Source organism: Carcharhinus amblyrhynchos, chromosome 6, assembly GCF_965287045.1.
Source record: "Carcharhinus amblyrhynchos chromosome 6, sCarAmb.v2.hapA, whole genome shotgun sequence".
Lineage (NCBI taxonomy): Eukaryota > Metazoa > Chordata > Chondrichthyes > Carcharhiniformes > Carcharhinidae > Carcharhinus > Carcharhinus amblyrhynchos.
This window is the reverse complement of record NC_137329.1, coordinates 102,379,215-102,395,149: the sequence shown is the minus strand read 5'-3', so window position 1 is coordinate 102,395,149 and position 15,935 is coordinate 102,379,215. Positions and strand designations below refer to the sequence as shown.

Below are 15,935 nucleotides of genomic sequence, written 5' to 3'. Positions count from 1 at the left end.
TACAACTGTGGTCATACATCAAAAAGTAATGACTATAAAGTCTGCAGTATCTTCATATCATGAAAAGGAGTTGAGAATTTATAAAAATTTATTCATCAGGTGAGCATTGCTGGCGAGGCCAACATTACCCATCCCTAAGTGCCCTCAAGGTGGTCAATGGTGAGTTGTGTTCTTGAACCGGTTGTTGCACATTATGACCATAGCCCTATTGAGGAGTTTCAGGGTTTTAACTTGATGATTGAAGGAACAGCAATATATTTCCAACTCAAGAGCATAAAACTGCAGGAGTAGGCAATTTAGCCCCTTGAGCCTGCTCCGCCATTCAATACGATTATGGCTGATCTCAATTTGGCCTCAACTCCACTTTCCTGCTCTCTATTACCCTTCAACTCATTACTAATTAAAAATCTGTCTATCTCCTCCTTTAATTTACTCAAATGTCTTGGCATCCACTGCACTCTGGAGTAGCGAATTTCACAACCCTGAGAGAAGTACATTCTCCTCATCAGTTTTAAATTTGCTACCCCTTTATCTTAAAACTATGACCTCTTGTCCTAGAATGCCCACAAGAGGAAGCATCCACTCTATGTCAAATTTATCAACATCATTTATCATTTTAATACCTCAATTAGATCTCTCATTCTTTTAAACTGTAGATAGGTCTAAATTGCTCAATCTCTCTTCATAACACAAACCTCTCATCTCTGGAATCAATCTAGTGAACCTCCTTGGAACTGGGGATGGCATGGTAACAGTAGTTAGCACTGCTGCCTCTCAGCACCAGGGACCTGGGTTCGATTCCCAGCTTGGGTCACTGTCTGTGCAGAGTTTGCACATTCTCCCTGTGTCTGCATGGGTTTCCTCTAGTTCCCTCCCAGTCTGAATGGGCTGGTTAGGTGCATCGACCAGAACAAATGACAGACTGTGGCAATTAGCGGAATTTCACAGCAACTTAATTGCATTGTTAATGTAAGCCTTACATGTGACTAATAACTGCCTCAAATGCCACTACATCCTTGTGGGACTTGGGAGAGACCTTGAAATGGTGTACCCATGTTTTTGCTGTCATTGTTCTAAGTGATAAATGCCACAGATTTGGAAAGTGCTGTCAAAAGGAGGGTTGGCAAGTTTCTATACTGCATTTTGCAGATGGTACATAGTTTTGCCACTGTGTAACAGTGGTGGAGGAAGCATATTGTTAAGGTAGTAGAAGGGGTGTCGATGAAACAGGCTGCTTGATCATGGATGGCGTTGAGCATGGAGTATTGTTTGGAGCTCCACTCGGCCAGGAAAGTGGTGTATTTTTATCACATTTTTGACCTGTGCCTTGTAGACGATAGACAGAGTTTGAGCGATCAAGAGGTGTGTTATCACTGCAGAATTCCAAGCCACTGATTTGCTTCGGTCCTGTAGCCACAGTATTTAGATGGCTGGACCGGTTAAGCTTTTCAACCAATGATAACCCTCAGGATGTTCATAGTGGGAGATTCAGCAGCAATAATGCCATTGAATGTTAAGGAGTGATGGTTAAAATTCTTGCTTACTGGAGATGGTCACTGCCTGGCATTTGTACAGCACAAAAATTATTCAGCAACAATCAGCTTGAGCTCAAAATGTTGCCCAAGTTTCACTGCATCCAGATACGGATTGCCTCAGTATCTGAGGAATTGCAAGAGATACAGAACACTATAATAATCAGTAAAGGTGTTTATTTTTTCCAGAGATCCTCCTTTTGATTTGCTTTATATGCATCAAATCAAACAGAATGGTAGTTTTGACAACACAGTTTATTGTGCCATGATAAATTGCCACAAGTACCAATCTTAACAATGCAGGCTACTTTTCCTCCTCGGGGGTTTCATCTGAAAAATACCTTCCAAAATGTTACAAGAAAAGTTCAACATACCAGAAATTTTTGGGTTGAAACTGATGGCTCTCAATGCATACTATGATGGTTTGATGTCCTTCAATGGTTTTACCATATACCTGGAAAGAGATTTTAAAAATTAAGATAGGATGCTTAAAACAGAATTTGAATACTGGATGAAACACACTTTTTACAGAACATAAAACATATGATTTAATGAGTTTCAAAATATGGCATTAATCTAAAATCTGGTGTAGCTAGAGTAAATTCTCAAGTTGCAATGAAAAAAATTTACAACTGGATGCTCCCCAAGCAAACTTTCCTTCAAGGACAGGGAAAGCAGCTGCCCCAAAAGGAATGAGCTTCACTGACAAAATTGGCAGATTAAAAAGACTTTACTATCCCAGAGTTCTAAGTACCCCACGAGATAATACTTTCACCTGGTGACATAAATTCAATAGAGAATTCTGCCACACATGGCAAAACCCACAAACACATTTTGTCCACTTCCAGAACTCCCAAGTGTTGTTGCCCTTTATAACCCAGCAGCTTCTCAACTGTGCCAGCAAACGGAAGATTCCCATTTTAGATAGAGCAATGGTGGAATTGAAACTTTCTGCCAAGCCTGACCTTGCTATGGTTATTTCCTACAAAAGGCCTGGAAGAACGAACAACAGTGTGAAATGAAACAATCTGAAATGGGGATCTTCCAAATACATTTTGTCATACAGTAACAGAGGGTCAGCCAGCACTAACTAAGACTGACATCAGTCTTCTGATGCTATTGGCCAGGCTAACAAATAGAATTTGATGAGAATCAATGATCAGTTATCTAACAAATGGTCAGAAAAAAGCAGAGGAATGCAGACTCAGTATAATGCCTCAGAGACACCAGTTCCTGTGTTCATAATGGCAAACATGTGGAGATGCTGGCGTTGGACTGGGGTAAAACAGAAAGAAATCCCGCAACATTTTGGACTTTAAACTGGTGTTGTGGGATCTCTTTCCATAGTGGCAAAGACAGACATCGTTTTAGCAAGTACACTATACACACACTTTTGGAAGACAGCCTCCCATATAGGTATGAGGCTAGTACTCCAAAAAAAATCCCAAACATTATACAGCACAATATACTTAGACTGCAATAATTGTTGGTAATGGGATTGACCACCTTGCTACCCTTAAAAGGAACAACTGAATTTAGTTGTAATGCTTGACAACCTTATTTTAAAAACAGTCAGCTGACGATATGAGTGAGAAGAAAATGTATCTGCACAATCGCAAAGTCTAATAAGAGCATTCAAGATGTGAGAAATTTAAAAAGGTTAGCCCTGAGGAAAAGGTACTTTATTTGGCATGGAGCAGAATAGTAACACAGGCATTACCTTACAATGAAAACAACATATGTAAAGTAGACCATCTTAACAACAATCTTGGTTGATATGCGGCGACAAAACCAAGTGAGATGAACATTAGCAAATGGGCACCCTCACTACAGAAAACCATACTGAATGTTTCAGACAGCTGAGTTTCAAAACACTGGTGGAACAATGACATTCTGTAATGCAAATGAATAACTTTGTTGGCCACTATTACTTTGGAATGAAATACTTACAGTGCAGACACCATTTGCATAATGTTCTTTTACATATGCTCTCATAGCGTTATCCACAGCACTTCTCCAAGATTCCAATGCATTCTCGACATCATGGGGCTTGGGATCACTTGCTTCTTTTCGTAAATGATCAAATTTGAATGAAATCTTGTTTCTTGGATCCAAAAATCTACCATTGCCAAGATCGCCATGCTCTGTTATTAAGACCTGTATTATAGCAATACCAAACAGTATGACTTGAAGCATCTTACTCTTCAACTATGTAAAATTGATTTCATTGTGAAAACATACCTACCCATCAGCGAGATCTTGCATTTTCAAAGCTCACTGAATAAGCCAATGTTATTCAAATTAATTTGATTGCTAATTATGACACTATGTAAAAAACTTTGCAACATGTTTGTACATAAATTGACACCTGATTCAATAAAGTCAATAGAATTAGGTTTATTTTTTAAATAATGCAAACTGGCCATTTTATCTGCCATGAGTCTGAGTCGAGTTAGTAATCCAAAAAATTGGCACCGCTGTGATCAGAAAATAATCAGATTCATCCGTTTCAACTTCATTGAAAAATTGGGCAATGGAATAGGATACAATGTTACAGGTAGCTATGTCATTCACTTCTAGTTAAGCAATAGTAGGTGGCAGCTAAATTATTCTCTCTGTAGGAATACAAAATCAGCAGGCTGCTGCAGGAATTAGATCACCTTAAAAATACAATATGTTCAATTACTTGGTCACAGCCTAGAAAAGTTATGAAAAGATTTTAGCTCATCAAGTTGATTAGCTGATGTCATTAGGAAAATTCACAAGAATCAAAATAAATATTCTGTTGAAACACTTAACTGGCTAACCAAATATTAGGTCAGAAGCTCACCATCTGTGAACTGGAGGTTCAAAAATCACAAACAGGCCAGTGACCATAGCTTTAAGCCTGTTGCTAACAAACATCGGAGCTTGCTCACCCACAGACCTCCTCTTCTATCCTCATGAGAGGAATTAGAATACTTGGATTGGAAAGTGCAGCACACGTGATAAAATTACAGTACGTGATATTAAGCACGTTCATGTCAATTTTATATATTAGCAATTTCAAGATAACCAACAAATTATTTCATACCTGATCATCGTATCCATCAATTTTTGCTGGAGTAAACTGGTCCACATTATATTGTGCAAAGGCACTAAAATTACATAATGAATAGAACTATTAGATTACAAGGTACAGAATTGCAAGAATTCCAAAGTATATAGATATAGCTATAATAGCCAGTTCCTAAATGTGAATTTTTAAAAATTCTATTCATGGAAAACGTCATACAATAAAAGCAATTTAGAGCATTTAATACTTCGTAAAATGGAGGATTTTAATTTTCAGAATTATAATCTTAAAATGGTCATCTCCATTGCACAGTAAAATACCTTCACTTTAAATACAAAAGCTGCACATAAGCAAAGATCAGGTGGGGTAGGATCAGGCTGAGATGTGATACCTTATACTAAACTGAATTGTCGACATTCACAATTCGTCAATGCCCTCTAGGGCATAGTATCCAGCAACAATGCAATATTGGTGGGGTGGGGGGGGGGGGGGGGAGGGAGGGAGGGAGCAAAGTGCTGAAAAGTCATTATTATTCTTCATATTTTTGCTGGCTTTCATGGACACTTCAAACAGTAATCATCTAACAGCTCCTGCATTTTGTTCCAGGAACTTTGCAGTATTCTGGATATGGCAGTGAATGATCTTGCTTCCAGGACCTTGTTCTGGGCAGGGAATTTACTGCAATGTCATGGGGTTCCCAAGATCTCTGTGGATCATATAGAAATTGGCCAAAAGCCAAAGGCTTGTGAGCAAGGCACCTGACCAACTGCCTCACTGCAGGCCAAACTAAAGCACTGGTGCAGAGCAGAATGCAATTATTATTGAAAAGAAAATCTCCTCGCATTTAAGGTCATGTTCTACATAATTTGTTTTTGATGTATCACATTATTAGCAAATAATTATAAGAAACATTTAGCAATAATAACAGATTGAGTATTTGTATAGTTAAGCCACATCTCTACTTACTGTGCTGTACCCTCCCTGAGTAGATTATCCTCATTGAGCAGCAACCGCACATCTGAAAGTTTAACAGAATAGTGCTGAGTTAGTCATGGCTACAAAAAGCACAATTCAGGTATGAGAGTTATGCTAACAGGCTGTATATAACAGCAGTAATGAACCTTCAAATTAGTGCTGCACAACTTTATTTTTTATATGATGTTACTGGCTAGGCTAGCATTTGTTACCCATTCCTAATTGCCCTTAAGGTGGTTGTGAGCCCATTTTAAAGGAATATAGTTTCAAGTCAAAATGGTGCAATTGAAGACAAGACACAGAATCCTCAACCACTGACCTATTTTTGCAGCTACACTGTGGGTGGCTGGTCAAGTTAAACTTCTAGTCAATGGTCCTCCCCTGATGTTGATGGTGGGGGATTCAGCAGTGTTCATGCTGTTGATCATCAAGGGAAGATGGTCATTACCTGCCACTTAGTGACGTTACTCGTTATTTATCAGCCTATTCCTGAATGTTATCCTGGTCTTGCTGGATGTGGGAAGACTGCTTCAGTATCTGAGCTGTGACAGTACTGAACACTATACAATCAGCAAACACACTTTTCTGACCCAATGAAGGAAAGGTCATTAAATGAAGCAGCTGAAGATGTTTGGGCCTAGATCAGTAATCTGAAGAACTCCTGCAAGCAATGCCCCGGAGCTGAAATGATTAGTCTCTAATAATCCCAACCATCTGCCTTTATGCTAGGTATACGAACATAAGAAATAGGAGCAGGAGTAGGCCATCTAGCCCTTCAAGCCTGCCCCACCATTCAATAAGATAAATGGCTGATCTGTCGTGGCTCAGTTCCACATTCCCGCCCTCTCCCCATAACCCTTAATCCCCTCGCTTATCAAAAACCCATCAACCCATGTCTTAAAAATATTTAGCGAGGCAGCCTCCATGACTCCAACTAATGGAGAGAGTTTTTCTTCTGATTCCCAAAGACTTCAATTGTGCAGGGTTCATTAATTTTACAGTCAAATGTTGCCTATGTGTCAATGACAATCATTTTACCTTGCTTTAAAAAATTAGTTTATAAGATGTGGGCATCACTGAGTAGGCCAGCATTTAAGAGCCCATCCGTAATTGCTACTGGGAAGGTGGTGTGAGCTGCCTTCTTGAATCGCTGCAATTAGTGATGTTTAGATACACTCACTGCTATTAGGGAGAGATTTTGACCCAGTTACTGAGAAGGAACAGATACAGTTTGGAAGGAACTTGCAGGTGATGTTCCCATGTAGCTGTCACCTTCTTGAACCACTGCAGTCCGTGTGGTGTTAGGGACCACCAGGAGTTTGATCCAGCAACAGTGAAGGAATGGTGCAATACATTACTAAGTCAGGATGTGTGCCTTGGAGCGGGACTTCCAGGTGGTGGGTGTTTCCTTATGTCAATGAGTCCCCTTCTAAAATGGTGGTGGTCATGAGTTTGGAAGGTGCCAAGGAGCTTAGTGAGTTCCTGCAATGCATTTGCAGATGGCACACATGGTTGCCATTGCCTGTTGATGAGGTAGTGAGTAGTGGCAGATGGGATGTGAATTAAGCAGGTTGTTGTGTCCTGGATGGTCTCGAGCTTAAGTGTTGTCAGAGCTGCATTCATGCAGGAAAGTGGTGAGTATTCCCCTGACCTATGCCTTGTAGACTGTGGACAGGCTTTGGGGAGTCAGGAGGCAAAATAGTCCTGCAGGATCTCTAACTTTTGACCTACTCATGGCCACAGTACTTATATGGCTAGTTCAGTTCAGGTCAACAGTAAACCCCAGGATGTTGACAGTGATGGTCATACCTTTAAACGTTAAGTGGTAATGGTTGGATTCTCTCTTATTGGAGAGTCATTGCCTGGTGGTTGCATGACAAACGTTACTTGCCACTTGTCAGCTCAAGCCTGGATATCATCCAGACTTTGCTGCATTTGGACACAGCTTCAGTATCCGAGCAGTCATGAACAGTGCTAAACATTATGCAGTCATCAGCCAACATGACCATCTCTAACAAAGAAAGATCACAGATGAAGCAGTTGGACCTCAGGAACCTCTGCAGTGATGTCCGCCCTCCAATGAGCACAACCATCTTCCTTTGTGCTAGGTATGTCTTCATGTATGTCTAGGTATGTCTTGTTCTCCAATCCCCACTGATTCCAGTTTTTGTAGGCCTCCCTGTTGGGACACTTAGGCAAATGCTGCCTTGATGTTAAGAGCAGTGAAGTTCACCTTACATCTAGAGTTCAGCTCTTTTCCTATGTCAAGCACAGGGTGTAATGAGGTTAGGGAGCCAAGTGACTGACAGAAACCAAACCAAGCAGCGAGCAGGTTATTCCTGAGCAAGTGCTGCTTCATAGCACTGTTGATGACCCTTATTATAATGGAATACAATGTGGAAAAGTGAGAGGTTACGCATTTTGAAAGGAGAAATGGAGGCATAGACTATTTTCTAAAATGCTCAGGAAGTCAGAAACACAAAATGACTTGGGAGTCCTTGCTCGAGATTCTCTTAAGATTAACGTGCAGTTCAGTTAGGAAAGCAAATGAATGTTAGCATTCATGCAGAGGGTGCTAGAATACAAGAGCAGGAATGTACTTGAGGCTGTATAAGGCTCTGGTCAGACCTCATTTGGAGTACTGTGAGCAGTTTTGGGCACCGTATCCAAGGATGGATGTGCTGGCCTTGGAAAGGGTCCAGAGGAGGTTCACAAGAATGATCCCTGGAATGAAGAGCTTGTCATATGAGGAATGGTTGACAACTCCATCTGTACTCTTCGGAGTTCAGAAGGATGAAGTGGGGTGGGAGACTCTTATTGAAACCTACAGGATACTGTGAGGCCTTGAATAGAGTGGACATGGAGAGGATGTTTCCACTAGTAGGAAACTAGAACCTCAGGCTAAAAAGGGACAATCTTTTGAAACAGAAATGAGGAGGAATTTCTTCAGACTGAAAGTGGTGAATCTGTGGACCTCTTTGCACAGAAGGCTGTGGAGATCAGGTCACTGAATGTCTTCAAGGCAGAGATAGATAGGTTTTTGATTAATAGGGGGAAACAAAATACAAATATCAGCCATGATTGGAGCAGAATTAGGCCAATGTCTTATGGCCTACAGTCTTATTACAGGTAGTACAGTGGCATGGTGGTTAGCACTACTGCCTCTCAGCGCAAGAGACCTGGGGTGGGGATTCCTGCCTAGGGTGACTGTGGGGTTTGCACATTTCTCCTCATGTCTATGGATTTCCTCCCATAGCCCAAGATATGTAGGTCAGGGGGGCAAGCCATGGTAAATGCACGGATTTACTGGATAAGATGCTCTGACAAATACTTGGTTCAGATTCAAAATGCCAAATGGCCTCCTTCTGCATTGTAGTTATTCAATGGTACTTTGCTGATGACCGGGAGTAGAAGAATGATGGGACAATAATTGGCTGGGTAGGATTTGTTCTGCTTTTTGTATACAGGACATGTCTGGGTAATTTTCCTCATTGCTGGGTGGATATCAGTGTTGTAGCTGTACTGAAATTTGGCTAGGAGTATGACAAGTTCTGGAGCACGTCATCAGTATTACTGTGGAAATATTCTCAGGGCTGGTAGCCTTTGTGGTCTTCCAGTTCCTTCAGCCATTCCTTGATAATGTGGAGGGAATCACATTGGCTGAAGACCGGCACCAGTGATGCTGGGAACCTCCAGGGTAGGCCATAATGGATTACTCACTCGGCACTTCTGGCTGAAGATTGTTTGCTTCATATTTTGTACTGATGTGATGGGCTCCCCATCACTGAGAATGGAAATATTTATGGAGCCCTCTTCTCCAGTGAGTTGTTTAATTGCCCAGCAACATTCATGACTGGATATGGCAGGATTGCAGAGCTTAGATGTGATTCCATTGGAAGTCACTTACTGCTTATGCTGGTCAGCAGATTAGTCATGTGTGGGACCTTTACCAGATGATACCTTATTTTTAGATAAAGTTGATGCTGCTCCTGTCATGCCCTCAAGTTTTCTTCAATGAACTAGCACTGACCGAGACTTGGTGACAATGGTAGCATGGGGTATATGCTGGGTCATAGGGTTACAAATTACGGTTTCAGTACAATTCTGCTCTACAGCAAATAATGTATTCCCAGTGTTGAGTTACCATATCTGTTCAAAATTGATCCCATTTAGCTCTGCTAGTGCCACATAACATCATGGAGGGTTTCCTCTACATGAAGTCAAAGGCAGTCTCCACAAAAACTCTACAATGGTCACTCCAACTGATATTGGCATGGGCAGATAAATCTGCAGCAGACAGGTTAGTAGATGGTACACACTTCTGTCACTGTCAGCGGAGGGATTGGTGCCAATTAAGTGGGCTGTGTCCTGGATGATGCCTAGCTTAGAGTTGTTGGTGCCGCACTTATCCAGGCAAGTGGAGTGTATTCCATCACACTCCTGACTTGCAGATGGCAGACAGGGGTGAGTTACTTACCTCAGAATTCCTTTGGAATTCAGCTCTTTTGTCCATGTTTGGACCAAGGCTTTAATGACATGTGGAGCCTAGTAGCCCTAGCAGAATCCAAACTGAGCAAGTTATTCATGAATACATGTCACCCAAGAACAAAAAAGATGCCACCCATCACTTTATTGATGGTGACAGGAGACAGTTGGGGCGATAATTGGCTGAATTTGTCCTTGAGAACAGGATATAACTGAACAATTTATGATGTTGTTAGGTAGATGTTAGCATTGCAGCTGTATTGCAACAGCTTGGCTTCAAGCAGAATTAGCTCTGGACTACAAAACCTTAGTGCTACACCAAAGATGTTGTCACGACCACGGCGTTTGCTGTCTCCTTCAGCTGTTTCTTGATATCACAGGAAATTGAATTGGTTGAAGACCTCTGAAGATGTTGGGGAATTCAGCAGGTGGCAGGGGATAGATTATCCACTTGGTACTCCTGGCTTAAAAAGGCTACAATTTGTTTGCTTCAACCTCATCTTCTGTATTGAAATCATTGAGGATCGGGGTGTTGTGGAGCCTTTTCCCACTGGTTAGCCAAATTATCCACCATCGCTCATGACTAGATGTAGGACCGCAAATATTTGATCTGATCCCTTGGTTGTAGGATTGTTGGGCACACTGCTAAAGTTGTTCTGAACCTATCCCAACCAACATAACAGTGGTACTACACATGATGGAGGGCACATCCTCAGTGTGAAGACAGAACTTTGTCTCCCCAAGCACTGCACTGTAATCAATCCTTTCAATACCGGCAATAGGTAGATTAGTGAGAGAGAGGTCAAGTTAGTTTTTGCCTCACTTATTCTCTCACCATCTGCTGCTGGCCAAGTCCATCAGATATGTTCCTTCAGAGCTCAGCCAATAGTGATGTTATGAAGCCACTCTTGATGATGCACATTGATGTCCCACAGCCTGGGTATGTTCTATACCCTTGTTGTCCTCAGTGATCTTTCCAAGTGATGTTCAACATGGGAGTGAAGTGGTCAGTGGAGGGGCCTTTAGTATGGTGGCATTCAGCAGGCTTCCTTGCCCATGTTTGACCCAATGCCATGACATGGGGCCTTGAATGGACGTAGAGGACTCCCAGGACTATTTTCCTCATTGCGTACTGTGACAGTGGATCACAGTGTACCCAAGGAAGTGTTAGAGGAGTCAAGGACGTTGTCTGTTGGGGTTGATTCCCCAAGTATGGCTATGTCAGGCTGTTTCTTGATAAGTCAGTTGGACAGCTCTCCGAATTTTCATGTTCCCAGGTGATAGCATGGTGGACTTCGCAGGGTTGACTGGACAGTGTGTGCTTTGTCAAATTCAGTCTATTTGGGATTTTTATTCTTTCCAATGGTTTGACACAACGGGTTTATTAGGCCAATTCAGATAGCAGTTCCAAGTCAACTGTACTGGATGACATATCTAGACCAGTTTGGGAAAGGACAACAGTTTTCCTTTGTTACGAGGCCCATGAAGACTGATAACTTCTACATATATTTCCCAATGACTGACTAAAAAAAAATCACGACAAGTTTTCACGATTTAAGACTTTAATTGTAACAAAGTAAAATGAACAATCGGCTAAGCATTAAGTAGGCAAGTACACGGAACCACTTAAAAAGGTACTCCCAATTGACAACTGAAAATCCCATTCCACATTTATACAGTACACCACAGTCAGATGTAGTCTTGTAAATCCCACTAGGGGACTCTTCCAGTGTCCTTCTAAACTTTGTCCCTCCACTCAATCTTTTGAACATAACCAAATGGACTTCCAGTAGCAAAGTACTCTCTAGCAATCCCCTTGGTTCTTAATTCTCCACAAGTCTTCTCTTCAAACAGTGAAACTTATCTCACCAGCACTCTGCTTGGTGGTCAATTCAAAAATAGTCCTTTTCATTTGCTGGGCATAGCAGCGTTTTTGTTTGGTTGGGAATAAGAGCCAGAGTCTATGCATAACAAGACCAGCTTGGCACCTCCTTTGCATCCAGGTGTTAAAACTTGCACCATACTTTATTTCAATAAGTCTTGACCTTGGCCTCTGTTCCATGACAATCAGGTCACATGGGCTTAACCTTGGCAGATTTTGTAGGTCATACTATCTTCCAAACTGCTCCATTTCACTTTTAATTAAAGGAACCAATTTACAACACTCGTCTTAGAAAGTCCAGTGGATGTAACGCCTTCCATGAAAGCCAGAGAATCAGCTGGGTTTTATGACAAACTGGTAATTTCATGACTATCATTACTGATACAAGCTTTAAATCCACATTTAATTAGTCTAATTAAAATTCTACTTGCTGCCCTCGTGGGATTTGAACTCTTCTCTGGAGTATCAGTCTGGGTCTCTTGATAAACTGTGCAACATTATCACAATCCTACTGTATCCATATTATACACAAGAAAAATATTTCACATTTTAAAAATACTTCAAATTAATGATAGTTGCCACACTAAGTCAAGAAAAATAAATCTGAAAACAGTACCTTACTAAAAGAACAAGTATTTTACATGGTCAATATATCTATCTGGTACTTGTAGTGAACAGAACAGAACATCTCATTATTCAAATAATGTAGGAGTAGAAATACAAGAATCACAGCTTTGTCTTTCTGCATACCCCCTCTCAACTGTCACGGGCATAAAGACAATATGGGAGGTAGAAAAGATTGGAGAAAGAGGAAAAAATGAGATATATAATACTCAAATGGTTCACCATTGTGGGGGAAGAGATGATCCAGGAAAATCACTGGAAATGAACTCTCGGCCAACCAATGACATGTCTGTGCAAATTTGGCAGTTGGAGTTTACTTTATTTACAAGTAAATTAGTCACAAAGTTTCAAGTCTCCTGCTCTAGCTTTCGTCTTCACACTACCTACATTTGCTCTCCTTTCATTGCTAGAAATGCCTAATAATCTCTGTACAAATAGACAAAAGCTTTAAATACGCGATTCCACAATACCTTCTGATACAGAATTAAAAACACATGACAACTGATGTAAGCACAGTAAGAAATCTCACAACACCATCCAACAGGTTTATTTGTTAGCACAAGCCACAAGCTTTCAGAGCACTGCTCCTTCATCAGGTGAGTGGGAGTTGTGTTAATGAACAGGGCATATAAAGGCAGATAAAGATACAATTGGATATCCAGAGGTCAGTAACTGATTCCAGATTAATAACTTAAAACAAAAAATCAGTAAAGTTGCAAAGCCAATGCTCAGAGTGAACCAGGCAAGCCCTTAATCCATTTTCTTGCTTGCTGCAAGAACCAAGACAAATTGAATTAACTTATGGTCCCCACAAGAGAGACATACAAGATCCAGGCAGACAAGAAAAGGCATTATACCTGATCTCGGGCCCGGTCTGACACTTGATCTTAGCCAATAGTCATTCATCTTTTCACTGTTCTATGCATTTGTTGGTAAACTAGTAAGACAAGAGTGCACAAATATTTTGATAGTTGAGGGCTTGTTATCCTTGTTAAATCAATTATTGCCGTGGCTGTGACTGGACAAATAAATAAACGAATAGGAGTTCAAATTCCAAAATAGGCTTGAGGATTTGAATGGAGTTTTTAAAAAACTGAAAATATAAAGAAGGTAACAGTAAGAGATGAAGTTATCGATCTTAGTCTGCTCACTAATTCTCTTTACAGAACGAAACCAGCTGCCATGCCCTGTATGGGTTGTGACAAAATTTCAAACCAACATTGTTGACAACTTATCTGCCCAAGAGAGCCTAGCAAGCCACATCAGTTGCATAAAACCACTCCGAAGCTTGAACATTGTGGCAACCTCTCTGGTCCTGACAATTATATCTTGAAATCACATACTCTCATTTCTCCAGAAGTATTCAGTATTGGAAATTTAATTACTTAAATCCTTCTCATTTCTCTTAATCCCATTTATCGCTCCCAACCTTTATGTCACTTTATCGATAGGATTTGAATCTAATTTAAACTTTGTTTTGCACATCCACCACACATCTCAGAACATTTCAATCTGATATTTTAAAGAACTATAATATTTCCTGCCCTACTCACTGGCCACAGATGTCCTCCAGAGGGGGCTGGCTGTATTAAAAGTTATTAGATCAAATTTCCGTTCAAAAGCCTGCAAATACTTTATGGGCAGCAGTCAGCATAGAATGGCAAGCACCAATTCTGACTGACAGCAACATCTGGACCAATGAATAATAAGGGAATCCACACTAACACTCCAGTACAAAAGGAGTTTCTGTTGAAGCAGAAGCCATTTAAAATAGTGCAAAACAGACTGTTTCAGATACATGTACACCAATGAGTCTAGTTGCTCAGGTTGCATAAATAATCAGGGACATGAACAAGTAAACAGAATGCAGATCAGGAGAGCAAAAAACATGTAATACTGATGAACTACCACCCAGACAAGTAGCACAGTTCACGTTCCACCCTTCTTTGAAAGGTTATACCTCTGTTTTACCCAGATTGACAAGGACTTTAAACTCATTCTGGCATGCAAATATACAAGGTTACCACACTATTTCCACAACCTTACATGATAACTACTGTAAATACAGAAGTCATCTCATAATTTCTGGCAGGCTTGGATTGATTAACGCACAACCATAATTAAGAATTAATTCTCAACCATAATTAAGAGTTAACAATTAGACGGTCGAGTTGTAGCCTTACAAGTAAAACGAAAAGGCAGAGTCACGTTATAAGCAATTGAACAGAACTTACCATTAAAAACTTCATTGAATTCTCCTGGTGGAGCATGAATAATGAAGTTTGCTGCTATGCGCACCTGTAATTAAAAGAGACTTTAATTAATTTTCATCCATAACTTACACTTGAGTTTAAAATAGCTCAAGTTTTACATTGCTACAATTTTTCTTAAAAGGGAACAATTTTGGCAGGAAAAACGTAGTAATTTTTTCAAAACAACTCTTTATTGGGGCAGCACAGAGATAGTGGTTAGCACTGCTTCCTCACAGCACCAGGGTCCCAAGTTCGATTCCTGGCTTGGGTTATTGTCTGTACAGCGAATACACTTTCTCCATGTTTGTGTGGGGTTTCCTCCCACAATCCAAAAGAAGTGCTGGTTAGGTGCATTGGCCATGCTAAATTCTTCCTCAGTGTACCTGAACAGGTGACTCAGGGATTTTCACAGTAACTTCATTGTAGTGTTAATACAAGCCTACTTTTGACACTGATAAGTAGGCTTTAAACTTAAACTCTGAATGAAATGGTTTGTTTTTTTGAATCTTCCACATATTGACCTTTTGCAAAATGAAGACGAAAATTAATCAGTTTTCACAGCATTCTTCTGTCTTGCAACAATATTGAAAATGTCTAATGAGATTTACAGCATATGTTCACAAGTCAAATTTTTGAGCAACTTTTTAGAAGAAAAGTCATAGGCCTAGTTTGTACATTGATCATGTTTGAGGCTGGCAGGCATGATTGACTTGGGTCCTAGTGAAACTCAAAACAGATTGTCCACCAACACTAAACCTTATACAATTCATAATCTGATCACTAAAAATTCAAACAGAAACATGTATTTTACTTATTTTCATTAATATTCATACATTTACAATGAAATGAAATCATGAACATCTCCCAGATTATATTTGGTTGTGAAATCTTTGGACTTCTCAAAATACCAGCTTTGCCTTTACACGTGAATGAAAGATTATTGTTTTAAGCCAAAAATGGAGTTGACAGTTACATGAGATTGACATTTATACTAGTATATGCAGTACCACTGCACTGCATTGCAACACTACCTTAAATATACTTGTTCCCTTTGTTTTGCTTTTTCAGTCTGATTTATAAACTCAGTATGGTTTATTGTCACTTTTGTCACCATATAGGCATACACAAAC

At 40.3% G+C, this 15,935-nt stretch overlaps 1 protein-coding gene across 1 annotated transcript in view; it reads right to left on the bottom strand.

Moving 5' to 3' along the window:
• LOC145344171 (F-actin-capping protein subunit alpha-2) overlaps nt 1-15,935 on the bottom strand; it is a 39,624-nt gene that overhangs the window by 5,335 nt on the left and 18,354 nt on the right. Inside the window, exons 2-6 of the mRNA XM_080191088.1 lie at nt 14,788-14,851; nt 5,554-5,605; nt 4,606-4,669; nt 3,483-3,689; nt 1,907-1,986 (exon numbers count right to left, since the gene is read on the bottom strand). Coding sequence (XP_080047214.1) covers nt 1,907-1,986; nt 3,483-3,689; nt 4,606-4,669; nt 5,554-5,605; nt 14,788-14,851 — 467 coding nt within the window. The remainder of the gene's footprint in view (nt 1-1,906; nt 1,987-3,482; nt 3,690-4,605; nt 4,670-5,553; nt 5,606-14,787; nt 14,852-15,935) is intronic.